Genomic DNA, 26765 nt, shown 5'->3' on the forward strand with positions numbered 1-26765 from the left:
TCACGGTGTGGTTGATGCTTTGTCTTTCATGTCTACCCTCATCCCCGATTCTGGAAGAAATGATGATGCATTAATTCGAGTTGACCATCGCCATCGCCATAATAATGTGCTGCAAAGATGCATCGTTCACTACAGCGCTCTTCGGAGAAAGGCAAAATGTTTCGATCGTCATTCATAACAGATCCTATCCTAGAGAAAGGCAAGAATACTTCATTGTCAAGACCCTTTTTTAATGAAAGGCGAAATCATTCATCATTCACACCGTATCCTGTCCTGTCCGGGAGGGAAAAAGAGCAAAAATAACCCTGACCCGATCGACGACCGACCGACTGACCGACCATCAATACATCAGGTCGAACATGTTCATCTCGTAATCACGCCCCACCGCCGCCACCGTGCCTCCTTGGTTGACGCCTGGGGGCATGTTCTCGAGAAAGGAATTGTCCACCAGATCTTGACCCGGGCCGGCATTTCGCCTGGACAAGAGCTGCTGGTCATCGGTCAAAGCAAACCAACTCTGATCCAAGGAGGCAAAGGTATCGGCCAGCCACTGTTCATCTTCCGGAGGCTGTACCACGTCGGTCTGCGATTTGCCCATGATGACGCGATTGGCTGCCTCGATCAGCCGGCCGAGTCGGTGTAGCATTCGGCGGGCAAAGGTCAGGCCGCGCGAGATGTCCTGCAGCAGGGCGAGGGCTTTCTGGAACGCAGCCACGACCACGGCCCCAACCTTGTCCTTGTCGTGTTCCTTCACAATGATGCAGATCAGAGGCAGCATGGCACCGGCCAGGAAACTGGCCGAGGAGTATCGATCCGTTCGTTGACTGAGGGGCGACGCGTGGAACGTGGAGATGGCATTGATCGTCTGCGTGGCGATCGTGATGCACGCCTCCGCCGTCCGCTCGTGGTATGCTAGAGTCATCATGTCTTGCCTTCTCAACAACAGACGTAGATGGTTCGCTCGCTGTACAGGTGGACATCTCGGTCAGTCATGACCCAAAGAGGCCACAAAGCCCGTGGAAGAATGGAGCAGTGGAGAAGAGACTCGCTGCACTTACCACATTGATGATGATGCTTTGGCGGTACACATATAATGGAAGGTTCTCGTTTTGGCTATGCTCAATGACCTCGGGCCTCCAACGTAGTTCGGCCGGTAGATCTTGGATCAACAGCAGAATGCGGGCGTCCATAGCCACAACAAAGTCCTGAGTGGGCGGTTTGGTTGCGGTGATGCCAAACATAGCATCCCAGATCTCTGAACATAGCTTGGCCCATTTGATGGTAGCTTGGGAGTACGGAATCGAGCTCTGATACTGTAAACTAAGGGGAGACAGCTCACCATGACCACTTCCCACCGACGCTGGACCGTCCTTGTTGCTGTCCACGTCCAGCAACGAAGGTTGGTCGACGCGGAAATCAGACTCTCGAATCATATACGGCATGCCCGAATACAGTGCCACCTGCCGATCGAGACAGTAGAGACACCAGAAGAGCCGCCGCCGCACGGACGGGGGAAATTGATCATGGTCACTCTGCCACGAGTTCTGGTCATGAAGGCCCAGCTGGTACGACAAGCGTACAGCCGCGCTCATGGACTCCGCCGCGGCATTGGTGCGCTCGATAAACAGACAATAAAGCGTTTCCAGATGCAGACACTGAATGGTTCGAAAATCGCCATTGCCCAGCCACATGGTGTGGCCAAGGAGGTGTTTGGCGTAGGCGAATTCCTCCCAACCTGGCACATGTTTGGAGTTGATGCAGTATTCGTCCAGGATCTTGACCACTGCCACCATCAGGCGAACCAGGGCCACTGTCTGCAGCAAGTCCATGCTGGTAAAGCCTGTGTAGTCTTGAGCCAGATACCGTTCGAAGCGGGAAAGAAGCTCGTCTTCGTCGATTCCGAGATCTGCTTCGCGGTCAACCACTGTATTCCCGTCTTCCTAAAAAATCGTCTCCGAGTTTTTCTTTTCTTGGTTTTGGATCACCTACGATGTTTGTTCATGCAAATAAAATAAGTGTTGATGTAGTTTCGGAGAGTTTCGATGTCTTCGTCTTTGTTCTCTGGGTCCCACAGCTGTAGTGCTCGATCACAACAGCCACTGAAACGCGCCGGCTTCGTATGCCGCCACCTTGACAGAGATGCAGGCTTCTCGTGCCCGGTGCTGGCAGTTTCCTGAAAGTAACCACCGCCTTCTACTGTGCGCTCTAGGATCGAGATGGGTGTGACTAGGTCGGTGCCACTCTGAAACCGGGGCCGGGCATGGTTCACCTCATTGTCTTCGTCGTCCGTCACCAAGGGCGAGTTGTCTTGTAGCTCTCTTGAACTTACTGACCCGGGTGGGACGACTGCAAGGCCGCTGCTCTCTAGGCGTGGACTGTCGGTCGGTCGTACCCTTCGTGCCACTTCCAGTTCCTTTTCGAGGCTGGCGATACGCGCGAGAACATCGGATTTCCACGTGGACAAATCGTGTGTCGTCACCTCGGGGGCTCTTCCATTGCTGCTGGACGAATTCGAGCCGGCCCTGCCTAGTCCGTCAGAGGGACCACTGTCTTGAAGCTCATCGAGTCCAGGTTAAACAGACCTAGGTACGTCCTGGCGCGGCAGGTCGCGAGTCTTTTGCTTTCGAAACCGTCCGCTACTGTACAAGCATTCCAGCCGGGCCACACGGCAGTGCCTACACGGTTGCTCTCCGGAACACTACGTGCAGAACAGACCGTCAATCAGATTGGCGATCATAGATGGTCATGGTTGACTTACCTTGACTTTGCGCCTCTGGCAGTCCCAGCTGTAAAGCAGCTCTGTCAGCGCCACCGTACCACCATCGCCACGGAGGGTATTCCCGAGTTCTTACCAGGCGCGTGCAACGTATCGCCCCCGTTTCCTGTTGGCAGTCTGGGTATCCGCAGTCCCCGCGTTCGGTTGGTATCCAGGAAAGATCGTGATCGCAGGCGGCTCTTCAACTGGCGTGACAAGACCGGCGTCGGCAGAGGTGTTCGTCGACGAGGTAATCATGGTGGACGGTGCGGACGAGGCGGACAGGTGGACGGTGCGGATAAAGATGGCGGCACCAGAAGACTGAAGGGTCCAAGATGATGCACTTTGCAGAAGAGAAAAGCTCGCGGGATGAAGTCAGTGCAGTCAGTGCAGGCATGCGGCACCACCCCGCTCTTGTTGCAGGGGAGGAGGTGTCACGAGCCTTAGGATGGGTCCTAAAGTCCTAAGCCCTTGGGGTAATGTCCAAGCCTCATTAGCCCTGGGGCACAGGCGCCTAATAGGTGCTCGGCCGGGGATCCAGGAGGGGCTAAGAAGGCTAACGAGGCTTCTCAGGCGCCTATGGGTACGGGGGCAGCATTCGCTTCCTAGACAGATCCGGGGTCTCCACCAAACAGAAGAGGCCTTGGGGCCCTGGGGCACCTGTGCGCTGCATAACCTGCACAAATCCACACTCCTCGGAGGCCTGAGGCACGCCTAGGATGGGATTATCCCCGAGCCACGAGAGGATGGTGTCACCAGCAGGCTGCGAAGACTTGCATGTAGCTGGAAGGGACAACCCGGAGGTCATCACACAGGTCACTATGCACCCAGGAAGTGTGCTCAATTCTAGTATTTTGTAGGCTTAACAGATCCTTCCCCCGTCTATCTGGTACACAGAGCCTGTGATGAAAGCGCTTTCGTCTCCCAGGAGGAAGCCCACCAATGCGGCCACCTCTTCGGGCTCGCCTGGCCGCGCAATTGCCCTGGCGGATCCGAAGCCGGGCTTGGTGATGAGTGCTTTCGAGCGTGTCGACATGGGCGTGTTGATCTCTCCTCTGGCCACCATTTAGCATCTGAACCGGCAGTAGAAGCCCAGGAGCACGTAGTACTTACGGTACAATGGCATTGACTCTGACCTCTCGCTCGCCGGCCTCACGAGCGGCACATTTGCTCAGCCCAATGACGCCGTGCTTGCTGGTGGAATAGGCAGGAAACTGCGCCGAGCCCAGCAGCCCGGCCACGCTGGACGCGTTCACGATGCTTCCTCCCTGCGAGATGACTTTGAGCTGGGCGCGCAGGCAGTGCATCATGCCCGTCAAGTTGACGCCCAGCACCAGATTCCACAGATTCTCGTCCAGTTTTGCAATGCCTCCATTGTCGGTGGACTCGATGAAAATACCGGCCAGGTTGGCTGCGCCGTCGAGTTTGCCGAACGTTGCCACGGTCGAGTCGATCCATTTGTCCACGTCCTCGGCCTTGCTCACGTCCGTCACGGTCGCCAGCACCTTGACACCTGTTTTCTGCCGTATCTTCTCGGCCTCTTCGTTCAAGGCCTTCTCCGACACATCGGCCAGCGACAGCGAGGCACCACGGTCACCCAGATAGTAAGCGGTGGCCAGGCCGATGCCAGACGCGGCGCCGGTGACGGCAATGACTTTGTCTTTCAGCGGTTGATACGACATGATATCTTGCCGCCACTACTACCTGTTGCAGTCGAGCGAGCCAAGGGCCCTTTGTCTAGATCTACTACGGATACATGTACACAGAGTCAGCCACCTCGTTGCAATTCCAGCCGAGGACTGGAAGGGAGGGGGAGCAATGGAACAAATTACCCGTGGCACCCTAGTGGAAATACTCGGTATTGCTCGGGAGTGAGTGCCCGCCCCCGCCACACCCTTGCAAGTCAACCCCATGGAGCATGGCCGCGGAATTGGATTCGTGATCGGATCGCCACCAGAAGGACGTTGCGGAATGTCTTTCAGGCCGGCAGCACGACCTTCTCTTTGCCACGCATTGTGGAGAGTCTGATTGGTATGGGACGTGGGAGAGGAGAAGGGAGGAGGAGGAAGGGAAACAAAAGTGCTCCGCCTCGGCTTGGATGTGTAGACAGTGAACCCTTTTCCCGATCTCCTATCCCATTTCCAGCCATTTGCCTTTGGCCGTCACTTCTTGAATACAGATACGCCCTCCTCCGGCCAGCTGCCCGCGTCACGGTGTGCATCTTGACTCTTATACCGACACCATGAGCGCGCCCACAAAGACCACAGCAGCAGCCCCTGCTATCATCCGCTGGAAAGACCTCGAGCCGTCATGGCATCTGGCCCGGCAAGAGCCCGGCTACATGCGTTGGATGATCCAATGGGTCGGCGGGCCTGAGGGATACTACAACTGCAGCCCAGGACAGGCAGTCATCAGTGAGGATGCCGTGGTCGGATTCATGCACATCCCGCAAAACAATCGCCAGCGAGGCCTACACTACCACAGCATCACCGAGATCTACGTGATCCTGCGCGGAGAAGTGCTGGGCTGGGACGGCCACGGCGAGGAACATCGTGCCGGGCCTCTGGACTGCATCTACATCCCCGCTGGGGTTCCGCATGGCGTCCGAACCTACGGCGACGAGCCTGTCGATCTGATCTGGCTCCACGACGCGCTCGAGAAGAAAGGCACCACCGTATACTGGGACCCAAGCCTGCCGAACCCGCAAGACGAGTCCAAGGAGACCATCAAGATCGTATCCTACAAAGATCTCGAGCCCAATTGGGACGATGCCCAGAAACTGCCTCCGGGACAGATGCACTCGAACAGAAGCTATGTTAGCGGCGTCAAGGGCTCTAAGAACTTCAACCCGGGAAAGGCGGTGCCCAACAACAAGGCCGCCCTCGGCCTGACCGTCATCCCCGAAGGCCACAAGCAAATCATCACCGGCCGTGCCAACGCCGAGACTTGTGTGATTGTGAGTGGCAAGGCCGTGGTCAATATCGGCAACGGCAACGAAGAGCTCGGCAGGTTGGATGCCGTTTATGTGCCGGCAGGCGTCTCGCGGACCTTGAGAAATCATGGCACCGAACCAACTTATATTGTCTGGACTCATGAGAAACCTTCCCTTGGTGAGACGGCAGCCGCTGCCGAAAGTACCGTGTCTGCCGATGCCAATGGCAACGGTACGGTGGAAAATGGAGCTGCAACCACTACAAATGGCCATTGAGTGTTGGGACACATCTAGACTTTGTAGTGCCTGCATTCCGGTAGCATAGTCATTCCATCTGACTGATAGCTATAAACGAGCAGAAGGACACTCTCACTATGATAGCCATAAACGAGCAGGAGTGCTCCAGCCCTTGAGGTATTCGTCCCAAATATAACGAATTTTCTCTTTTACTTGACCACCCCGATGTGCACATTCTTGACTATTATTATTATCTCTTTCTTCTCTCCTCTATCCTTTTTCAAGTATTGGAAATCGATCAATCGACTCATATTAGCAGTCAGTCAGTCCCACACCGCAGAGAATGCGGATATCTCGTCTTCTCGAACCTGGTAAGCTTGTCCGGGAGAACTGGTTCACGGTATACCCTTAAACGAGCAGTAGTTCGTACATAGGTAGGGTTGGGACCATTCAAGTCCCAGTTTGAAAGCGTTGCACTGTACTGCATTGTACTGTATTGTACTGTGCTGCAATGGAATCCAATTCAATCCAAGCGATGGACGTGTTCCTAGGTAGCTGTAGCGGGTACATGACACAATACAACATGCAACTTCACAAGGTAGACCAAGACTATGTCTGAGTACTCGGTGGATGCAACTTCACAAACCAGATCGAGCCAGATCGAGCCAGATCGAGCCAGACCAATGCTATGCCTGAGTACAGGTAGGTGTTTTTTTCAAAGGTTGAAATGTTCCATGTTCCATGTTCATTATCAAAGGGTCGCAGGGGGAGCGGCTCGCATGCTATATAGTATGGTAAAGTATAGCCTAAACCAGCCTCTCTGGTTAAAGGACAAGGCTGGGAATGCCCAAGTTTGACAGATTTGTATGAGAGTAAGGTCTCAGCATCACACAATACAACATGCAATTTCGCAAGCGGGTGTTTTGCATGAGACTTAAGCAGGCTAAGGCTACCACATTGGCTCGTCACGCTCGACAAACCAAACCACTACTTCACCCTACTCTGATATTACTTCGCTTCCCGCTCAACAAACCAAAAGCACTACTACTTCGCTTCCCGCTCGACGCTCGGACGACCATACTTCTCCGACTCATCCGTGATATCCTCAATGACGGTAGCAGACTTGCCGCCGTCGAGAGCGAGGTCGGCCACGACGTGGTGGTGGGCGTCGAGGTGGATGTCGCGGGTATAGACGACGACGAGATCATCGTCACCGAACAAGGCGGCAATCTCTTCCAAGCTCTTGCCCTTGGTGTCAGGGAACCAGATCCAGATGATGATGGCGGACAAGACGTTCAAGATGATGAAGATGAGGAAGAAGCGCCATTCGATGTTCTTGATCGCCGTGGGGCCGGACATGACCCAGACCAGACTGGACAGGGCGTAGGTGCCGGTGCCAACGACCATGCCTTTGCTGCGCAGGTGCGTGGGGAACAGTTCGGCCGTGTAGAACCAGGTCGGCCCGTCGACTGTGGCCGCGTAGGCGAAGAAGAAGATGAACAGCATGGCCACCGCGGCCTTCTGGCCCGCCAGGTTGGTCGTGTTGATGAACTGCGCCGTCAGCGCCGTGTAGACGCTCATGATGCACGCGAGGATGATCAGCCCGATCGCCACGAGCTTGGTGCGCGACATCCGGTCGATGTACAGACATTCCAGCAGGTTGGGCGGCGTCGACGCACAGTATAGTCCGGCGTAGAAGAGGAGTTGTTTCGTCGGCCCAAAGCCGAGATTGGAGAAGAGGATGGACGCGTAGTCTGGGAGAGGAGGGGGTTGTGATGTTAGCGACATGAAGAGTTTGAACCACAAAAAAAGAAAAGGGAGGTAGGGAAGGGAAGGCCGAATACGAGGTACGAGCAGGGCAAGGTAAACAAGGAGGTATAAGTAGGGCAAGGTAAACAAGGAGGTATAAGTAGGGCAAGGTAAACAAAAAGATATAAACAGGGCAAGGTAAACAAGGAGCTATAAACAAGGCAAGGCTGAAACAAGGTACGGTAGGGCAACTCACTCGCTATGACTTGTGCACCACTGGCAGCAATGGAAAAGACGACGAAAAACGCCATGACCATCCGTCGAAAGTACGACGGTCTCTTGTACATGGCGAGCCAGGACGAGTCGAGCGTCCGGTCGAGTTCGATCTGCTTGCGCATCTGAAACAGCTCCTTCTCGGCGTAGTAGTGGTCAGGATCGGCGACCGACGAATGCAGCATGCGCACGATGCGGCGAGCCTCGGCGTCTTTGCCCTTCATCAGCAGAAAGCGCGGCGACTCCGGCATCCAGTAAAGGCCCATGAGCATAGCGACACAGGGCGCGCCGTTCAGCGCGATAGGGCCCCTCCAGGCCGCCAGCCCGGCGCCCGTGTAGTGGTAGAAGCCGAAGCCAATATACGAGGCCAGCAGGTAGCCGATGTTGATGAAGAAGCCGTTGAACATGGCGAAGATGCCGCGCACGTCCGGCGGCACCGTCTCGGTGATCCAGAGTGGCACCGACATGGCCAGGATGTAGGCACCGAAGCCGCTGAAGAAGCGGAACACGATGAACATGGCCATATTGACTGAACCGGCCAGCAGCGCGGCCGAGACCAGCACGATGATGGTGCCCAGCAGGATCGAGGGCTTGCGGCCCCAACGATCGGCAATCCATCCGTTGGCCACCGTGCCGAAGAAGGCGCCCACGTAGAACAAGGCGTTCATGGCCGAGATCAGCTGCGTCGCGTTCGACGCCGTCGTCAGTCCCATGTCCAGCGAGAACGACGGCTGGCCCAGCGTCGACCCGCTGATGCCTTGCGCGTAGCCGAATGCCGCCGCCCCGATACACATGACATTGACGGCCAGGAACGTGCGGAAGTTCCAGTGCCGCACCTTGACTCCGAGTTCATCGTGGAAGGACGGTGCTGGGGACATGGTTGGTGCTGGGTACTGGGTACTGGGTACTGGGTATAGATTGGTTGTTGAGTTGGTCTGAGTTGGGTTGGGTTGCCTAACACCTCTTCTCGGGGGAAACAAAACTGAATTCAATATAGATATGGAATAGTAAGTAGGGAAGATGCTGGCAGCACCGAGGGCGACCCGACGATCAGTGCTCCGTACACATATGCCACTGGCGCAGAATCCAGAATCCAGAATCTTAGAATCTAGATTCCAGCTGCCAGTTCGGGGTCCACGGCCTGTTTATCATCAAATACAGTACCTTGTAGCACTTACCATCGCGCTGGTATCCCAACCAACCACCCCGCAGAGCAGACCACGCGCCCAGCCCAAACGGCGCTTTGCATTCGGAATCCGAGCATTTCCGTGCGCCTAAGGCTAGATCGTGGGTGACAGTCCCTCCCCCGGATCCACACGTGGAGGTGAGAGGGGGAAAAGGGGGCCTAGTGAAAGCACGGAGACCCGGGGAAACGGGGTGGCGCTGAGAGCGGTAAGCGACATTCAATCGTGACGGTGAAAGGAGGGAGGCGACCTCGAGCGGGAGGAAAAGAGAAAATTGGCTTTGGTGGCGTGAACATCAAAGTTCTCAGCTGGGCTAGCGTATCCTAAGGCTGCTTCTCCGTCTCCGGAAGAAAAAGTGCTCCGACCAGACCTGCCAGACGCCGGACTTGGCCATGCAGACGCTAGATTGGCGCACACGCAGCCGAGGCCAAGGGCGCCGGAGACTTGAGAGCCATCCTGTTGTCGAAGGAGGCCTAGGAGGCGCATGAGGCTCGTGGGATTTGTTGGTCGTATGTAATCATTGCTATCTATGTTCTGTAGACATGGCGCCGCACCAGACCCAATACAAGCTCCTGGCAAGCCAAAGCGAGGAAGCCAGGGTTCACCTCTTAAATCTTTAGAGCGTTATATATATATGATAAATGATATCCAGGGTGAGACTTTTTACTTGTTGACCCCAGACAGGGCAAACACTTCTTCCTCCACCGGGGTATAATCCGGCTCCTTGTCTTGGCCGTCGAGCTCGCCCAAATACAAAGTGGCATCGCGACCATCCAGTTCGCGAGTGGCGAATCCGTTGCCCAGATAGTAAAATCGGTTATCACGCTCGTATTCGATCTCGAAATCCTCGTACCGCGGCTGCATGGTCTCGACAAAGTGCGTGCGCGAGCCCGGGTAGCAGCGCGGCAGCCCATCAATGGTTCCGTTCTTGAACCAACTCCGGCATGGCTGGTTCCACACGGTTCTCTTGAGCAGCAAGTCCGAGTGCTCACGGAACTGGTTCGTCACGTCCTCCTTGGGAGCCAGGGACTTGATGCGTTCGATCTGGCTCTTCTCCACGAGCTTGAGTATATAGCGGCATCCATGTTCGATGGGCGGGAGCAGAGATCCGTTACTGGCGCTGTACGGGCCCAGCGAGGTGAAATAGTTGGGAAAGCCCGGCACCATGACGGAGAAATATGCGACAGGGTCGTTCTCCCAGACCTTTCGGAGGTCCTTGCCGTTCGCGGTGACCGGGAACCGGGGTACAAACGAGGTGTCGAAGCCGGTGGCACAGATGATCACGTCGACATCGTGTTTCTCTCCGTTGCTGTCGATGAAGCCGGTCGGCGTGATCTCGCGCACCTCCTCCGTGAAGGTGGTCACGTTGTCCGCAACAAGGGCATCGAGGTAGCCGGTCCCTGGCGTGGGGCGTCGACATCCAATGCCAAAATTGGTGGGGATCAGCTTCTTGATCAGATCAGGCCGGGTCTTCAATTTCTCGGCCATAGACTCCCGAGAGAATTGGACGGCGGTCTTCGCTTCCGGACTGTTGGTCAGGTTGAAGTTGAATCGCTTCCCCAGTTCATCATCCAGCATCTTGACATATCGTAGATGTGCCACAGGGTCGGCCGCCCACTTCTTCTTCAGCTCATCACTATACTCGAAGTTCGCCCCGTCAGGCCCGGCATACTTGGACGCAAAGCCGGCACTGATCCAGAGTGGCGACCGGACCCAGGTGTACAGGTGCTCGACCTTGGACTGGATGGCCGCCACGATCTGGACGCCGGACGAGCCGGCGCCGATGACGGCCACCTTCTTGCCCTCCAGTTGGATAGTCGGGTCGTAGCTGGCGGAATGGGTCAACACCCCCTTGTAGGATTTGAGGCCCTTGATGTCCGGCCATTTCCAGTTGTTCAGCAGCCCGGAGCCATTGACCAGGAAATCGCAGGTGTCTTCGAATTGGGTGCCGTCACCCCTTTGGATCTGAACGTGCCACTTGGACGTCTCGGAATTCCAGTTCGCACCCACTACAGCGTGTTGCAGCTTGATGAACTTTTCAAGGTCGTGTTTTTCGATCAGGCTTTGGAAGTAGGCCAGAATCTCTTCCGCTGTGACATAGTACTTTGACCAGTTCGGGTTCAAAGACCAGGTGAACTGATAGATATGGGCAGGAATGTCACAGGCACAGCCCGGGTATTTGTTCTCCCACCAGGTTCCCGCCGCTCCATCGTTTTTCTCGTAGATTTGCACCTCGAGTTCGGGCAGCTCCTTGGAGAAATGGGCAAGGCAGATTCCTGTCGCGCCGGCGCCGATAGAAATCACCTTTTTGGGCGCGTGGGTTCCGTACGGGCGTTCGAGGATCTCGTAGCCTCGTTCGTTCACTCTGGTCCAGCCGAGTTCCTCTGCATATGCAGCCGAATCCACTCTGGGATCGACTGGTTCCATTTGAGAGATCATGGTGGTGGTGGAAGGTTTTCAGCCGTACTTTGAGTCTGTCTTTGGTCCCTAGAATCAGAGATTAGATCTGAACGTGGACGTGGACGTTAGGGCACTTGGGTGTGTTTGTAGCAGACCAGATCCCCGTGAAGTCGTGGACGTTCCTTAATACCGAATAGTCCCGCCCGTGGCGGACGGCTGTTCACGGCCATGTCGGAAACTGATGGCTATTCCGCCGAAGACAGAATGCCACCTTCGGCAGTGCGAAGTCTAGATCCGGATAGATGATGGTGGCACAGGTGGTGGTGGTGATGATGGTGACGGGAAGAGAGCATCGATCACTCCACACCCAAGAACCCCTCGCCTGAGGAGCCCCCAACTTCGGGGCCTGAATACCCGGAACCTGAGGATTAGGCGCTAGGAAGCTTAGACGCTGTCGTGGGGGAGGGGCTTAGGGGCTGGGGGTGACATGTTTGGGGGGGCCATTAGACTTAGGGTGGCCGCGGGGCTGAAGGCTAAAGGGCTTAAAGGCCTTGTGCGTGTCCAGCGCTGCTTTATGTGCATGCACTAATTATGTTTATGTACTGATACAGCATCCTTCGCCTATGCCTTCACATCGGACCTCATCTGGCTCTAACCCGCAGCTCAGGCTCAGCTGTCACCTCCTCTACCGAAAAGTGCACCTGTATCGTCCAGAGAAGTCGCGACAATGACTATATTTCCCCCTTCTAGTAAAATTCAACGCCGGTTACCCTACTAATGCGAGAGCCAGCAATGCGGTTGCACAACTCCTACCACCGCCACCACCGGGATACTGACAAAGTTCAAACGTTGACAGTTGCTGATCGTCTCCTAGAACACTTTAGAAGCCGCCACCGTTTACCACTACCGCCATGTGAACCCTAAGCCCAACCATCCGTCTTGCCGAAAGCCACGCTCAAAGTGTCATGTGACCTCTCCCTCCACTGGCACTGAAAAAAGGGAAAGGGACGATTTGATTCCGAGCAATACCGCCCCGTCCCACTCCCACACTCACTCCCGCAATCCCCAACATGGCTCTCCGGTTCCCGTTCTCGGGAGGAACACCCCCGACTTTTCCGGGGTTGGTCCTCGAAGCGCGAAGAGACGGTCGGCTCTATTGTCTGGGTACTCGATAAAAACGCAGGGTCCCAAGCATTCCCGGTTCTCTGTGGAGTCAATAACCAAGCCTTTTGGAATTTCTTGGATTTCAAGGCCAAGAGCTACTGGAAGTCCTGTCCTTGACTCGAGGTCGGCACGAAGAGAAGCAGGATCGAGCATCCACAAGAAATTGCAGTGTGTGCTACACAGTATGACAACCCAGCAGGCACCGGCTATGGCCGACCACGACAACTCAGTGGGTGCGGCCAGCTCGGTCGGTGCGGTCGATGCTCTTGACGACAGCCAACACAAGAAACGCCACTTTCGGCTGTCGATCATCTTATTCAACATCCTCATGTGTTTCGGCTCTTTGTCTTTCGCTTATTCCGGGGCGGTCATCGGCACCACCCTGGGCCAGCCGTCCTTTTACGAATACATGGAACTCGACAAGATGGCCGACGAGTCCGGGGTCATTGGCGCAACAACATCCATGTACTACGTAGGGGGATTCTTCGGGGCCTTTTTCAGCCACTGGGTGGGCGACAGATATGGTCGAAGGATTGCGATTTTCGGAGGAGCTCTGATTGTGCTTTTGTCGGCCGCCCTCTGTGCAGGGTCGGTCCATATCGCCATGTTCATCGTCTTCCGCCTGTGGAGTGGATTTGGCGCCATTATGTTGTCCACCTCAGTCCCTCTGTGGATCATGGAGTGCGCGCCTCCCGAGGTCCGGGGCGCCTTCGCGCAGATGCACGCCGTCGGCGTCAACCTCGGGTTCGTCCTCGCCAACTACGTCGGAGTCGGCTTCTTCCTACACGTGAATACGAACGGTTCATGGCGTGGACCACAGGCAATCGGTTGTATTCCGTGCATCCCTCTGATGATTGCCATCTGGTGGATCCCGGAATCTCCCCGCTACCTGCTGTTGAAAGATCGGACGGAAGAAGCCTGGAGCATCATCAAGAGACTCCATTCCACCCCCAATGACACGACGCACGAGTTTGCCCGCCGGGAGATGTACCAGATGCGGAAGCAACTGGAGATCGATCGTGCCTTGCCCTCCTCGTGGCTCGAGATGTGGAGAAGGCCATCATATCGAAAGCGTATGGCCATGGCCATCTTCCTGGGATTCTCCATCCAAGCTTGCGGCAGCCAGATCATCGCCATCTACGGCACAACTCTGTACAAAAACCTGGGCTTCTCTTCCGAGAAACAACTCCTCTTTCAAGCCGGCACCTTTGCGGTCAACCTGCCCTTCACCACCAGCTGTGTCTTTTACACGGAAAAGTTCCGAAGACCTACACTGATCTCCTTTGGGCTGGTGCTCCTGGTTGGCATCCTGTCCTGCTATACCGGGCTCACTGCAACCTATATCGGCACCGACAACCGGGCGGGCCAGAGTGCCGCGGTGGCAATGATCTGGATTTTCTTGGCCACATACTCAGCCACGGTCGAGGGTCCTTTCTATTACTATAGCTCAGAATTTTTTCCTACCCATCTCCGGGCCAAGGGCATGACGCTGCAGGCGACCACCTTCTGCTGGACGAGTATCCTGTGGGCTCAATCTGCGCCCACCGCCATCGACAATATCGGCTGGCATTTCTTCCTGATATTTATCATACTGGCTACCTTTGGGGCCGCCGTGATATACTTTTATTATCCCGACACTCGAGGCAAGACCCTGGAGGAAATCGCCGCATTGTTCGGTGACGACGACTTGGTGGCCGTCTACCAGCGCGACATTCATCTCGACCATGGTACGGTTGTGGCAGATATTGTCCGGGAAAAGTTGGATAAAGAAGGAACAGCGGATAATCTAGAGCATGCAGTATGAGCATGAACAGTGGATTTACTTACATGTATATAAGAATCAACGAATGCAGCCCAGCCATTTCAGTATTTCAAGGTAATCAGATCACAGAATCAGGAACTTGGAATGATACTATTTGAGCCTCGTAAAAGAGTAGCAGTCAGACCAGAATAAAAGGCAATCTAGCGATCCAACACGAACATTGACTGATTGAATGACGTGTCACCTCTACATCTAGCCAAGGCGAGCCCCTAAGCCTACTGTATCCTCACCCTCCCTGTCACGCATGGCGTTCTTCGAAGCCCAATGCCCAATTACTGTACAGAGCCGTCTAATCGCTCAAGTACCTTACTTAGGTACTTCACACACTCGCATAACCCTCCTCCAATAGCTCAAGCCGTCTTCATCAGCTTCGCTAAATGGCGGCCTTAAGTGGTGTCACACGTGTCAGCCACACTGCAGAAACCTCAATCGAGGAGGAGGAGTTTCTCGCCCCCGAGTCCGTCCGCCATGCCTGCGTTGGCACTGTCCGTTCTGTGCGGCTTCCATCCTCCTAAGGAGATAAGAGACCCTCCTGGTCTCCCTCCCTCTTCTGCCGCTCGTCTTTCGCCATAGCACCTCGCACCCTAGTATTGCGGACAATTCCCAGCTTTTCCTTCAATTTCAGCATTGCATTGCGTCACGGTCATAATGGATACGCAGGATGGAGCATCCCCGTCAGGTCCACGCGAGAAAAAATCCGCAGAGACCGTCCCCGGTTAGCTGCTGTGGTACGGGATTAGCTGCGACGTACTGACAAGATATTATTCAGACACCGAGAAAGGAGAATCGGAGACAAATCAGCCTCAAGGAGTTGAGTATGTTGCATTTCCGGAAATACAAGGGAAAGAGCCGAAAGAGCCAAAAGAGCCAAAAGAACCAAGAGACGCCATCGCATCCTACGGAGAAGATGGCACAACTGCTAGCTCGAGTAACTACGGCATCCTCATGCAAATTACAAAGTATCTAGGACTAGGTTCGTCTGGATTCTTTACTCTGGATCTGAAATCGACGTCTGAACCGTACAAGGTCGAAGCGCGCGCACAAGAACTCATGAACCTGGGCCAAGAGTCTGATGGCATTGCCTTCGAAATCGAATACGAGGACGACTCAAATCCAATACAAGAGCTTTGGCAAAAGCAATGGAATCTGGATTTCCTCCATGACCGGTGGCCTCGGTACACTTTTCCAGGCGACGGTCACCTTTCGGTCACTTGCCAACACTACATCTCGAACGGTACCGTTTTCGTTCGCAGATTGTACTCAGCAACCAAGGTCTCAGCCGGAAGGATCCCAGGGTTCTCTGACTTAAAGTTTCGACCCGAGGACTATCGAATACGCGAACTGAACTTTCGAGACCGTCAAGACTGTCCAGACCAACCCAATGACTACTCAACCCGCTATGTGGATAAGCTTGGTCCAAACCGTTGTAGTGTAATCATGACAAACAACAAGTTTGACCCCCATGTCTGTTTGGTCTTTGCTCTTTCTGTGGATGGTGAAGTACGAGAGTTCGAAGAATCCGAGGACCCCTGGGGCAAGCACTATCGAATGAAGCACAAACCCGAAGAAAAGTTCTTGATAACCCCATCACACCATGTGGAGATAGTAGAGGCATACAGATTGCAACCAGTACCAAATGAACCCAACTGGGAGGAACGTGTTAGAATCCCTGAGGAAGATTTCCTTGGTTGGCAGAAGAAAGAGACACTTCTCTTGCCAACGCCAAAAGATCAGCTCGACTTTATCATACGAAGGAATCTGGAACACATTCTCTCTGTCTGCAGTATCCCTGTGCCATCGATGCAAGCGCAGGACAAAGACACCATCCCTATCGCTCTCACGTGCGGAGACCTTTCAGGCCATCGGCTTGTCACATCAGCCAGCTAGTAAGTTTGAGTAGTGCCCCAAATTGCTATTACTGACAGAATAAGTTATGCGTTTCAATTCTTACTCGATAGATTTGTATATCTCCGAGAGCAGAACTACAATGCCGAATCGGTCGATGGTAAAGCCGCCATGCGTCTACGTACAAGAATCGAAAACACGTGCAAAGCGCACTTGGAATGGGTTAAAGGAGCCCAAAGGCCAGGTGGTTACTTCAAAACTGACTATTGGGCCAACGGCCAAGAGATGTCGTGCCTTGATGAGGATGATGCCGTGGATTTGGCAGCACTGAGTGATACTCCCTTCCAAATCCTCAAGTTTGGCGCCTTTGCTGCCGTCTTTGACCAAGGCGGAGGCTCTCTCCGCGAGGTCCTACGTCCCATTGTTCATTCTTGGGTGCTGCATCTGGACAACAATAACAAACGAGGCTTCTTCGCATTCTCCCGCTCCAAAGGCATGCCACGTGAAGACTATCAGAATTACCGCCTGAAGGATCATGCTTGCATATGGAGTGCGCTTCAGGTCGCTCACAAATTGGGTTTGAGTGACGAGCTGGAGAAAACGGAGAAAACGAAAAATAAAATGGGCCGGCTGAAGGCGAAGCCCAAAGAGCCAAAGCAGTTGTCCCATAACTATCTTCCCGTCGACTTCCAAAAAATTGTTCTCAGAAGGTTCTCCGCCCAGGACCCAGACTCGAAAGAGAACTTCCTTGCTGTTGCACGCTCATTGTCGCAGGCTCGGTTTCTGTTCCGCACCAGAGACACAGCTTTATTCTATGACACTAAGAAGGATTTTTTCAATCAGTCATCTACTTTATGGAATGCTACAATTATGGCTCAGAAGTATCACATGGACAATCAAGACTCTGGTTGGGATAGTCCTCTGCGCTATGGCCTGGCACTGCTGATGGCAACCGACTGCAAACAGATCAACAGCAGATCACCTAAAAATATGTTGCACAAGGCAAAGAGTGTCCTATTCCAGAGTTCTTCTGCCAGCGGTATATTGCCTGGCATGTTACATGCGGGGACATCACTTCCAAAAATCTTCCAGCACGAATCCCGGAGAGACTTTTACTGGCACAATATTTTTGAGACCCTATACATACTCTGGAAAGTCCGCGAGAAGCTTAGAAGCGAAGACGTTCCAGATGTCGATAACACGAGCGCAAATCTGAAAATTGGACCCGGAGTGGATGGAAAACCCGTTTCGCACCGCAGGCACCTTGAGATGAAAAGTTCAGTGTCTGTGAACAACCACATCATCCCAAACAGTATTGTGGAACTATCAGACGAATGGCTTTACAGATTCCCTGACTTCTTTGATTTTGAACCCAAAAGCAAGGCCAAAAGTTATCCTAATAGACTGGAGGATCTCAAAGGGATACTAATTGATATTCCAAAGACCAAGAAAAAAAGTGACGGCGAGAAGAGAGACAGATATCGGGACTATCTATCTGAGGCTGAGATCTTGTCGGGTGTTGGCATCAAAGACATACTCAGCGAGACCAGGACCGCAGAAAAGGCCAAGAAAAGGCTCATTTGGACACCCCAAGTTGACCCGGCCCTGGAAGATGTCTACGTCGATGCATCGCCGCCCGGGGTGGGAGAGGAACCAGCCATGATGGCTAAATTCTTTGAGAGACACTCTCGAAAAGAAAAGTATTTGGGCGACGACATAACACCATCTTTAAATGTCTGGAGGACCGAGTTCCATTTGTCATCCTACCAACTCTCGGAAGGGAAGGGTCAAGGGAAGAGCGAGGATGATCAAGGGAAGAGTTTAAGCTTGCTTGATAACAAACGAATTCGACTGGGTGGTATGGGTTTCCGATTCGTGGGCGATCTTTTCGATCGGTATTGGACTTGCCACGTGCTTGAGTTTGAGCCAGATGATGATCTTCGCAGTGAAGATTTCAAAAAACGCTTCGCGCGAGTGATTCGGAACCGCATTCCCGAACCGGAGCGGCGGATGCACCCCTGGCGCCAGCGAAAAGTGCTTGAGCTAATCCTTTTTGATAGGATGCTGGAGAAGATGATCGAAAAATATCGCGAGATGGTGAAGGCGGTGGTTCTTTCCCTAAAAGACATCTTGCCACACAGGAAGAATGACGACGCCGCTTCGAGCAGTTTGAGTAGGAGGGATAACGACACCGCTTCGAGCAGCCCGGATGACTCCTTGTTTTCCGACGACATCTTCTTACCAGAGGTAGGTCTCGCTAAAACTCCGAATTGGATTCGTGGAAACTCAGTCCCTTATCCTGCCCGACAATGAATTTCGATTCTGACGAGGAAGCAGATGAATAGCTATGAGTATTTGATGTTGCGAAAGCAGTGGCCTTCGCTCCAGTTTGCCCTCCAGAGAATGGAAAAGGATTTGAAGGAAACGCTCGAAATGATCGCTTTGTGGAAGACGCGTCAGCAAGACCGAAACCCTGAGCAGCCGCGCTGGACGCCCAACGACGAGAGAAAATACCGATCCATCATCACCAAGATGACCACGTCCAACAACCACCACGTCCGCGAACTGGAGCGATATCAGTCCAAGATCCAGGACCTTCGGAGTTCTCTCGAGACTAGGCTCTCGTCGATACGGGATGAGTTGAACTTTCAGAACGCCGAAAACATCGCCTATTTCACATACATCACGGTGATTTTCCTCCCGTTGGGCTTCGGGGCGGCAACTATGAGCACGAGTGGGTTGCCGAGTGGAAGGATGGCCTTGGACATTTTTGTGGCAGCCATCATCATCTTGGTTCCCACCATTCTTACATTGATCTTGGGCCCACGCATATACAACTCGGTGCTAAGACCGATCTTTAGGACCGATCGCGGCACGGTACCATCAATACAAGGACCAAGCGTTACGGCCATTCGCGCCACAGCATCAGCATCGTCAACACGGCGGCGTCACGGCGGTATCTTGAATTCTCCCGAATCGGGTGGAGGGCCAAAATCCCACGTTTCTTCGGGGCAGGCTGGTGACAGTAACACCACGAAGATGCCATCAGAGGAGTTGTCAGAAGTCATGGCCAGCGAGTCCACATCGTTTGTCCAAAGGGTCAGAGACCTACGAAGAAAGGTGACAGGATCAGGGAGACGAAGCCATGACCGAGACCCCAACCCGTAGACAATCAGGAAGTTGGGGCTTTTTCACTCACTACTTATTGCCCACAATCTTTGAACAGTACAGGATACAGTTGAGCTTGGGCTATGTGCAAGAAAAGATGTTTCTACAAAATGCATCTAGGTGGTGTGTATCGGGACAGACGGTATTTACTGGACATGTATAGACTCGTGGAAATGGATATAGACGTGAATGTCGAGATGGATAGATCTGATATTTTAAGTACGACTCGACTCATCCTTGATCGGTTACTTGCTTGCGTCTTATCTAGGCAGCCCATTGGGTTAGATAGACGTGAGCTGACTTGAACTAACAGTGTGTTCTTGGCTGTTTGGTCGCTTGCTCGCTCAGTTGTCCAATTGTCTTGTCTGCTGTCCATCTGTCCAGTTGTCCGCTGTCTGCCTGTCCGCTGTCTGCCTGTCCGCTGTCTGCCTGTCCGCTGTCTGCCTGCTGTCTATTCCCCAACAGCGACCTGGCCCAGAGCGGCTCTTCTCGAAGTACTATTTGGGTCGAAGTAGGGTCTTTCGCCCAGGCCGACGGCGCGGTTTCCAAACCGAGGACCCTGGCCCTTATAGTCGTAGGTGGCGGAGTGGAAGACGCTACGGTTATCCCAGATGGCTGTGGATTGCAGAATCAATGTTAGATATTGGTGAATGTAGGGGTGGGGGTTGGGGGGTTGGGGGGAAGATTGTTGGTGGGGAGGTATAGGGTTAGGGTTAGGGCTAGGGTTAGGTTTGGGGCTCTCACCAATATCATTCGCATTCTTCCACTTAAACCGCACCTGCAGGTCGTGGTTCTTGTAGACCAGATCGACGAACCAGTCCAGCAGATGCCGGCTCTCCTGCTCGGTCAGGCCGTTGATGTGGCGCACGTGGCCGCCGACGGGGAAGATGCTCTTCCACCCGGTGACCGGGTTGGTACGCACGACCGGGTGGACGGCCTTGAGCTCGTCGCCGACGTTCTCGGGAGCCCCGCGCTCTTTGTTGTATAGTTGGAAGCCCTGGCGCTCGGCGACTTCCTTGAAGCCGGGCTGGGCGAACGTGGCGGTCAGGCCTTCAAGGAATTTCTGGTACGGTTCGCTTATGCGGTCGTAGATTTCGTAGCCGGATGCCCAGAGCGTGTCTGTAGGTTAGTTAGTCACCAAGCACAATCACAGTCACATTCACAAGTCATAAAAGGGGATATGGGGGTGAGAGGGGAGATGGGAGAGGAGATGAGAGATGAGAGGAGATGAGTTAGTCACCAGTCACCAATCACAATCATAAGTCATCAGTCAAAAAAAAGGAGAGGGAAGATCGGAGAGAGGAGAGGGAAGAGAGAAAAAAAAGACAAGTGTCTAAACTCACCTCCTCCCGTTCGTGGCAACTCAACCAGCCTCAACGACGTATAATCCGCCGGTACGGGCTCAAAGGCAATGTCGCTGTGCCACGAGGCGCTGCTCTGCTGCTTGGCGCTCAAATCATACACGGTCTTCTTGTAGATCTTGTCGTGCTGCACCGAGCTGATGGTGCTGATTTCCGGGTCGTCGCCGCCCAGCTCGCGCTCCGAGTTGAGGATCGGGTGGATGTGCAGCTTGGACGTCGCCGGCTTGTCTGTCAGCTCGCCCAGTCGCTGGATCAGCTGTTTTTGGAGTTCGTTGGTCAGGTTGTCCTGGCTGCGGAAGAAGACGACGCCTCGTTCGGATACTATTGCTCCGAGAACATTTCGAATGGTGAGCCTCACTGCCTTGTTTTGGTTTGGTTTTCGATAGATGGATTCTGTGGGTGGAGGGTGGGGAGTTGGGCGCGCGCTTGATAGATGATTCTTTGGGTGAGGGTGGAAGGGAGTTTGGACTGGGGCCCGCGTTTGCTCTTACAGCGATAGCTATAGCTATAGCTCTCTCTGTCTGTCTGTCTGTCGTTTATCTGTCTGGACTACAGTACAGACAGTACAGTCCAGTACAGACAGTACAGTAGTGGCAAGGCAAGGCAAGGCAAGCAAGCTATGGCTATGGCTGTATCATGCGCAGGTACGCCCGGATCGGCTTACTCTTGATGGCCAGGTCGCGAAGCAGCTCGTCCGCGTTGGGCGACTGCAGCCATTCCACCAGATTCGCCGTCGGGAACTCGGTCCCAATCACCGGCGTGAGGTCTTCCGATGCGTACTTGTCCAGCGCTCCGGACGCCTTGAGCGGCTGGCGGATCGGCAACGTGACCGTGTGCGTCTTTTGCTTGTCGCCGACGGGGACGGGCGCGGGCGTTTCGACAGCTGAGGGGGCCATGGTGGTGGTGGTGGTGGCAGAACAGAAATAGAATCAGGAGGTCAAGGTGAAGGTGAATGTCAAGGTCGACGTGAAGGTCAAGGTTCTTGAAACTAGACTTCCAAGTCGATGCAGTATCACTATCTGCGATCCTGGACTGGATTTCTCTAGGTAGGTACCGTACTCTTGACACAAGGTTGAGGCTGATGGAGCAGAAGAAGAAGGAGAAGAAGGAGTAATGAAGCGTTTTGATCAGCTTACAGAATACTTATATGTTAAACACCCACAACAGGTCTTATTTCTTCTGCTGATTTTCGCCGGAATCCCCATGGCATGCTGTTGCTGTGTCCATCACGCGCAATCCTGTCATATGTTGCCATTGATGCATAATGGCCCCAAGCGGCCCAAGCGGCCCGCTCTGATTCGTGGTATTTGGCCGATAGAAGTGGAAGTTGCTAGGCTAAGGGCCGATTTCGATTTCGCCATCGGCGGGGTTGATTGTCAAGATTCCATATGTCCCATTCATGGTGGGCCATTCATCATGTCCCATACATCATGTCCCTTGGGAATTCGTTATCATTGGGAATCATTACATTGGGGATGATCAATCATCACATCCCGCCTTTTCGTCAACATCAACACCCGCGAGTTGCGAAAGGGAAAGGGAATTCCGATGGGGCTGGGCTGGGCTGGGCTGGACTGCTCTGCTGCCTTGCCGGTACGTGGTGGTGGAGGACATGTGACAGACAGCTGTCGCCATCTCTGGTGCTGATTGCGCCAGACGATCACGATCACGATCACCTTCACGATTGATGGATGGATGGTTCGATACTGACAACAGACATGCTGGACCTCGCGTCATCGCAGCCAAGCGAAGGTACGCGAAGCGGGTTGAATCGAACTGATGTACTGATTAAGTTGGATTGAACGGAAGGGCCTAAGGCTCGACGAACCAAGTGTACTGGGCTACGGTAGGTGAGGTGAGTCAGGTGGGTGGGACTGAATTCAGATGGACAATACAATCATGTACTGTACTACTACTATCAATTACTAATGTTGTTCTCGTCCCGATCGGAGACGCACCACGGAGTAGTACTGTATACCACGTCTGCTCAGAGTACTGTACACCACGTCTCCTACAGAGTACTGTACACCACGTCTCCTACAGAGTACTGTATACCACGTCTACTACTGTCAAAGGTTGAGATGTTCTATATTCTCTATCAAAGGAGTATGCGGGAGCCCAGACTATATAGGTGTGCCTATACCTATACCACTGGTGCCCCCTGATTAAAGGGCAAGGCTGGGAATGCCTAAGTTAGTGCCCAAGTTTGACAATACCACGTCTACTATAGACTACTATATGCCACGTCTACTAGACTACTGTATACCATACCACCACCACTACAGAGTACTTAGTAGTACGGATCACATACGGCCAGCCAACTAAACCACACCCAACACGCCTCAGCATGGGCAGTTGAACTCCTTGAATTGTGTACCATACCTGTTGAACTCCTTGAATTATGTACCATATCTGTCAGGTATCTAGAGAGAAGAAATTACGCATGTAGGTAGGTACTTAATATTTCCTAACTTGTCGTACGAGAATATAGTCTATAGTCCTCAAGAACTCAAGACCCATCATCCCCCGGTTGAGAGCGGCAGTACTGAAAGGTTGACTCAAGCACAGCTTTGTTGAGACTAGGAATGGCCGCCTCCATATAATGCCAGACTAGATAGACATCGTACTTCACCAGTGCTCTATCCTCTCTACCGATTTCTACTTCACCAGTTCACCAGTATTCTGTCCTCTCTACCGATTTCACATTCTACCTTCTAGGCCGGAACATCGGCATCGGCGCCACCATTTTCAGTTTCAGGTTTCTTCGAGACATCTGCATTCGCATTCGTGTCTGCGTCGTGGTCGGAGGTCGAAGTCTCTGTCTTTTCCGCGATTGCAGCCGCTGCCGCTTCCGCTTTGAGTCGTTCTGCCCGCTCGTTGCGGCTCTCGCTGGCAGTATCGAAATATGCTACAACGAACAAATAAATGATTATTATCACGACAATGATAACACGTGGTGAGGTGAGTCTTCACCAAAACCCGGACATAGGTGGTCACATCACTTACGTTTTTCGCCAAATACCGTCGTCCGGATGCCTTTCCTGGGGGCTTCGTACGTTCCAGGGATGACGCGATGGATGGTGGCTCTGGTTTATAGTAGTTAGCTGAGTAGCTCTTACACCCACACCCACACACACACACACACACAGAGAGAGAGAGAGAGAGAGAGAGAGATGTACCGATTGTCCCACAAAGCCACACTCCCTACCGCCCACTTCCAGCGCACGGCATGGTCATCAGCCGAATGGATATGGTATTCGAGAAATTCGAGCAGTTTGTCTAGAAATCGACGTCGACCGAGGATCAGCGAAAAGAAGCACAAGTTGGACAAGACCAGACACCAAGACTATGCTGCAAGCCGGATAGGACAGACAGTTTCACATTCGCAGCCTTTTTGGTCTGTCGCGAGGGTTTGGTAGCGACCGGACCGGCATTGGCATTGGCATTGGCATCACTTTATCCAACTCACCTGATTCTTTCTTCTTGAGCTCGGCAAACCCGGTGACAAAGCCCGGATTGACATTCAGCGCCTTGAGGCCGGTGACAGGATGCGTCCGCACTGCTGGATGATGGGTGTCTATGGGAGGCCGGTTGGGGCCGACTCCCCACAGATCGAGGATGGTGTCGTCTAGATATACACAACAGGAGATTGGTCAGTACAGTCAACAGCGGACAAAGGGGGATAGGAATGTGCAGATTTCGGAGAGAGGGCAGGGGGGATAGGAATGAGTAAATCTCGGAGAAAAGAGAGCTTCTTCTAACATTGTAATCTCGAAGTGTGTACGGCGTGCAGGCCGTCAAGAAAACTGCGCAATGCCTTGCTTAAAGCGTCGTATAGGCCGTAGGTGGATACCTGTGCAATGTATATAGTTAGTGGGAGGCTGCGAGGTGAGTGCTCCGTACAGTAAGGGGTCGAGTTGAGGTAAAATGAGTACAGGGTAAAAGGTAGGTAGGACCGATAGACCACGGTAGTGGTAGAGGGTAGTAGAGTAGACCAACAAATCCCCTCCCCAACCATAAGACCTTCTCTCGACTTACCCAAGCAGTGTCTCCCCCGACATCCGGGTGTTCTTCCATCCTGAGCAACGAGTACGACGGCGCTAGAGGGTTTCTGTCAGCTTACAGACACAGACGACATGCGGGCTGAATCCTATCGTCATGTCATGTCCCTGGCCTCCTTTTCTATCCGAGACCAAGACGGCCCTGGACTGAAGGGGACGGGACTGGAAACTGCTGAATCTCAATGAGTTCGACAGGACGTACGATTGATTTCAAACGAAGTATCGGCATGGAAGTCGCCCGATGGCTAGACAAGGTAGATGGCGAGTCAGTATATATATACATGAGATATCTTTCCCTGATTCTGCCGGCACAACCCCAGATCCCATTCTAGGGAGGACAGGTCAACAACAAGCAAGAACCTAACTTACCCACGGAGTATATGCGAGGATCTCGCGGTGGTCCTCGCGGCTCCCCTTGATGATCACATGCTGGTTGCATTCATACGTCAGACAAAGGCCAATGACTCGAACTCATTGACAAAGCATTGTCAGACATGACTCAGGCTCATTGACAAATGGTTGAGGTTGAGACTGAGAATGGGATGGGGATAGCGTCGTCGCCAATTCGAGACTGTACCTTTTGGTCCTGGAGGGAGTCTGGTTAGAATCAAGGTTCTCTGACGGAAGAAAGCAAGTCAAGCAAAGGGGGGACGGGAGCACAGTCCCATGGGGCAGGTAGTCATATAGACAGGACTAAATTGTAGTGTCCCCATGGGGTTGTCAAACTTAGGCATTCCCAGCCTTGCCCTGTAACCAGAAAGCTGGTATAGGCACACCTATATAGTCTGGGCTCCCCCCATACCCCTTTAACAGAGAACATGGAACATTTAAACCTTTGACAGGGGTAGGCAGTCATATAGCCAATACGAAACTGTGACGAAGTGTGGACTGTAGTGGAGTGTAGACTGTAGTGTCCCCATGAGGTAGACAGTCATATAGACAGTACAACTATAGTGGAATGTAGACTGTGGACTGTGGACTGTAATGGAGTGTGGATGTAGGTAGATAGAAAGTAAGTAAAAACTAACACTCACCTTCTGGGCAGGATGCCTATCCAGCACGCCATAGTGTTCAAACAGCCTGACCTGCTGATCAGTAGTGAGGTCCTGGTCTCTGAAAAACACGACCCCCCGCTCCGCCACCAGCAGGGCCAGCTCGTCGAGTTGCTGTCCGGTCAACCGGGACAGCTGGACGCCCTCGAGCACGGTGCCGATGGATTCGGTCAGGTCGACGCGTCTGGCTACGGAGAAGAGAGCCTTCTTGTCCGGGTCGGCGAACGAGGCTCGGTCCTTGTCGGGGAAGATTGGTGAGCGGACCGGCTCGGGGGGCACGTGTGCCTTGATCTTGGGGTTGAAGCTGGGGTGAAGCGTGATTGGGAAGCCGGAGTCGGGAGAAAGATGGTTGCGGGCTTCGAGATGAGCCATGGCGATGGTGGTGAGACTTATGCAGAACAGGCCAGGCAGTGGAGTGATGGTGATATTGATGGTGATATTGATGGTGATATTGATGGTGATGGTGATGGTACTGGAGACGAGACTTGGGTAGAACAGGCCAGGCAGTGAAGTGGTGATAGGACTGAGATTGAAAGATTAGAGAGAACTCTTGGATAACTACTGCTTCTCAACCCCTGGCAAGACACTTCACTTACACCTAATGATCTTGGATCTTGAATCCTTGGATAGATGTCCAATTAGTAATTCCCCAGGTACGGGTACTCGAATTCCCCCAAGGTGGGATGGGGATTGGATTGCGCGATTCTGGAGTTCTTGTCGTGCCAGCCCGGGAGCGTGTTACATGTACTATTACTTGTACTA

At 53.4% G+C, this 26765-nt stretch overlaps 10 protein-coding genes across 10 annotated transcripts; 4 read left to right on the forward strand and 6 right to left on the reverse strand.

The window, feature by feature from the left end:
- Window positions 1-340: 340 nt before the first annotated feature.
- Window positions 341-3013, reverse strand: A1O3_02944 (uncharacterized protein; the record flags this gene model as incomplete). The annotated part of the gene is made up of 6 exons (XM_007733084.1): window positions 341-964; window positions 1059-1906; window positions 1990-2522; window positions 2583-2698; window positions 2759-2786; window positions 2853-3013. 6 exons carry the CDS (start codon window positions 3011-3013, stop codon window positions 341-343), a joined length of 2310 nt encoding a protein of 769 aa, XP_007731274.1.
- A 604-nt stretch (window positions 3014-3617) lies between these two features.
- Window positions 3618-4437, reverse strand: A1O3_02945 (uncharacterized protein; the record flags this gene model as incomplete). The annotated part of the gene is made up of 2 exons (XM_007733085.1): window positions 3618-3810; window positions 3869-4437. The coding sequence occupies 2 exons, from the start codon at window positions 4435-4437 to the stop codon at window positions 3618-3620; spliced, it is 762 nt and encodes a 253-aa protein (XP_007731275.1).
- A 560-nt stretch (window positions 4438-4997) lies between these two features.
- On the forward strand, window positions 4998-5963 carry A1O3_02946 (uncharacterized protein; the record flags this gene model as incomplete). Its single annotated transcript, XM_007733086.1, has 1 exon — window positions 4998-5963. The coding sequence occupies one exon, from the start codon at window positions 4998-5000 to the stop codon at window positions 5961-5963; it is 966 nt and encodes a 321-aa protein (XP_007731276.1).
- Window positions 5964-6968: 1005 nt separating this feature from the next.
- Window positions 6969-8824, reverse strand: A1O3_02947 (uncharacterized protein; the record flags this gene model as incomplete). The annotated part of the gene is made up of 2 exons (XM_007733087.1): window positions 6969-7678; window positions 7930-8824. 2 exons carry the CDS (start codon window positions 8822-8824, stop codon window positions 6969-6971), a joined length of 1605 nt encoding a protein of 534 aa, XP_007731277.1.
- A 969-nt stretch (window positions 8825-9793) lies between these two features.
- A1O3_02948 (uncharacterized protein) lies at window positions 9794-11569 on the reverse strand (the record flags this gene model as incomplete). The annotated part of the gene is made up of 1 exon (XM_007733088.1): window positions 9794-11569. One exon carries the CDS (start codon window positions 11567-11569, stop codon window positions 9794-9796), a length of 1776 nt encoding a protein of 591 aa, XP_007731278.1.
- A 1333-nt stretch (window positions 11570-12902) lies between these two features.
- On the forward strand, window positions 12903-14498 carry A1O3_02949 (uncharacterized protein; the record flags this gene model as incomplete). The annotated part of the gene is made up of 1 exon (XM_007733089.1): window positions 12903-14498. One exon carries the CDS (start codon window positions 12903-12905, stop codon window positions 14496-14498), a length of 1596 nt encoding a protein of 531 aa, XP_007731279.1.
- A 666-nt stretch (window positions 14499-15164) lies between these two features.
- A1O3_02950 (uncharacterized protein) lies at window positions 15165-16403 on the forward strand (the record flags this gene model as incomplete). Its single annotated transcript, XM_007733090.1, has 2 exons — window positions 15165-15231; window positions 15286-16403. The coding sequence occupies 2 exons, from the start codon at window positions 15165-15167 to the stop codon at window positions 16401-16403; spliced, it is 1185 nt and encodes a 394-aa protein (XP_007731280.1).
- A 129-nt stretch (window positions 16404-16532) lies between these two features.
- On the forward strand, window positions 16533-19529 carry A1O3_02951 (uncharacterized protein; the record flags this gene model as incomplete). Its single annotated transcript, XM_007733091.1, has 2 exons — window positions 16533-18608; window positions 18699-19529. The coding sequence occupies 2 exons, from the start codon at window positions 16533-16535 to the stop codon at window positions 19527-19529; spliced, it is 2907 nt and encodes a 968-aa protein (XP_007731281.1).
- A 451-nt stretch (window positions 19530-19980) lies between these two features.
- Window positions 19981-21786, reverse strand: A1O3_02952 (uncharacterized protein; the record flags this gene model as incomplete). Its single annotated transcript, XM_007733092.1, has 4 exons — window positions 19981-20144; window positions 20274-20648; window positions 20873-21211; window positions 21555-21786. 4 exons carry the CDS (start codon window positions 21784-21786, stop codon window positions 19981-19983), a joined length of 1110 nt encoding a protein of 369 aa, XP_007731282.1.
- Window positions 21787-23604: 1818 nt separating this feature from the next.
- Window positions 23605-26375, reverse strand: A1O3_02953 (uncharacterized protein; the record flags this gene model as incomplete). Its single annotated transcript, XM_007733093.1, has 9 exons — window positions 23605-23798; window positions 23897-23976; window positions 24070-24169; window positions 24360-24518; window positions 24653-24743; window positions 24929-24990; window positions 25154-25196; window positions 25321-25380; window positions 25986-26375. 9 exons carry the CDS (start codon window positions 26373-26375, stop codon window positions 23605-23607), a joined length of 1179 nt encoding a protein of 392 aa, XP_007731283.1.
- Window positions 26376-26765: the final 390 nt, after the last annotated feature.

The sequence above is a fragment of the Capronia epimyces genome (assembly GCF_000585565.1).
Source record: "Capronia epimyces CBS 606.96 chromosome Unknown aczIQ-supercont1.2, whole genome shotgun sequence".
Lineage (NCBI taxonomy): Eukaryota > Fungi > Ascomycota > Eurotiomycetes > Chaetothyriales > Herpotrichiellaceae > Capronia > Capronia epimyces.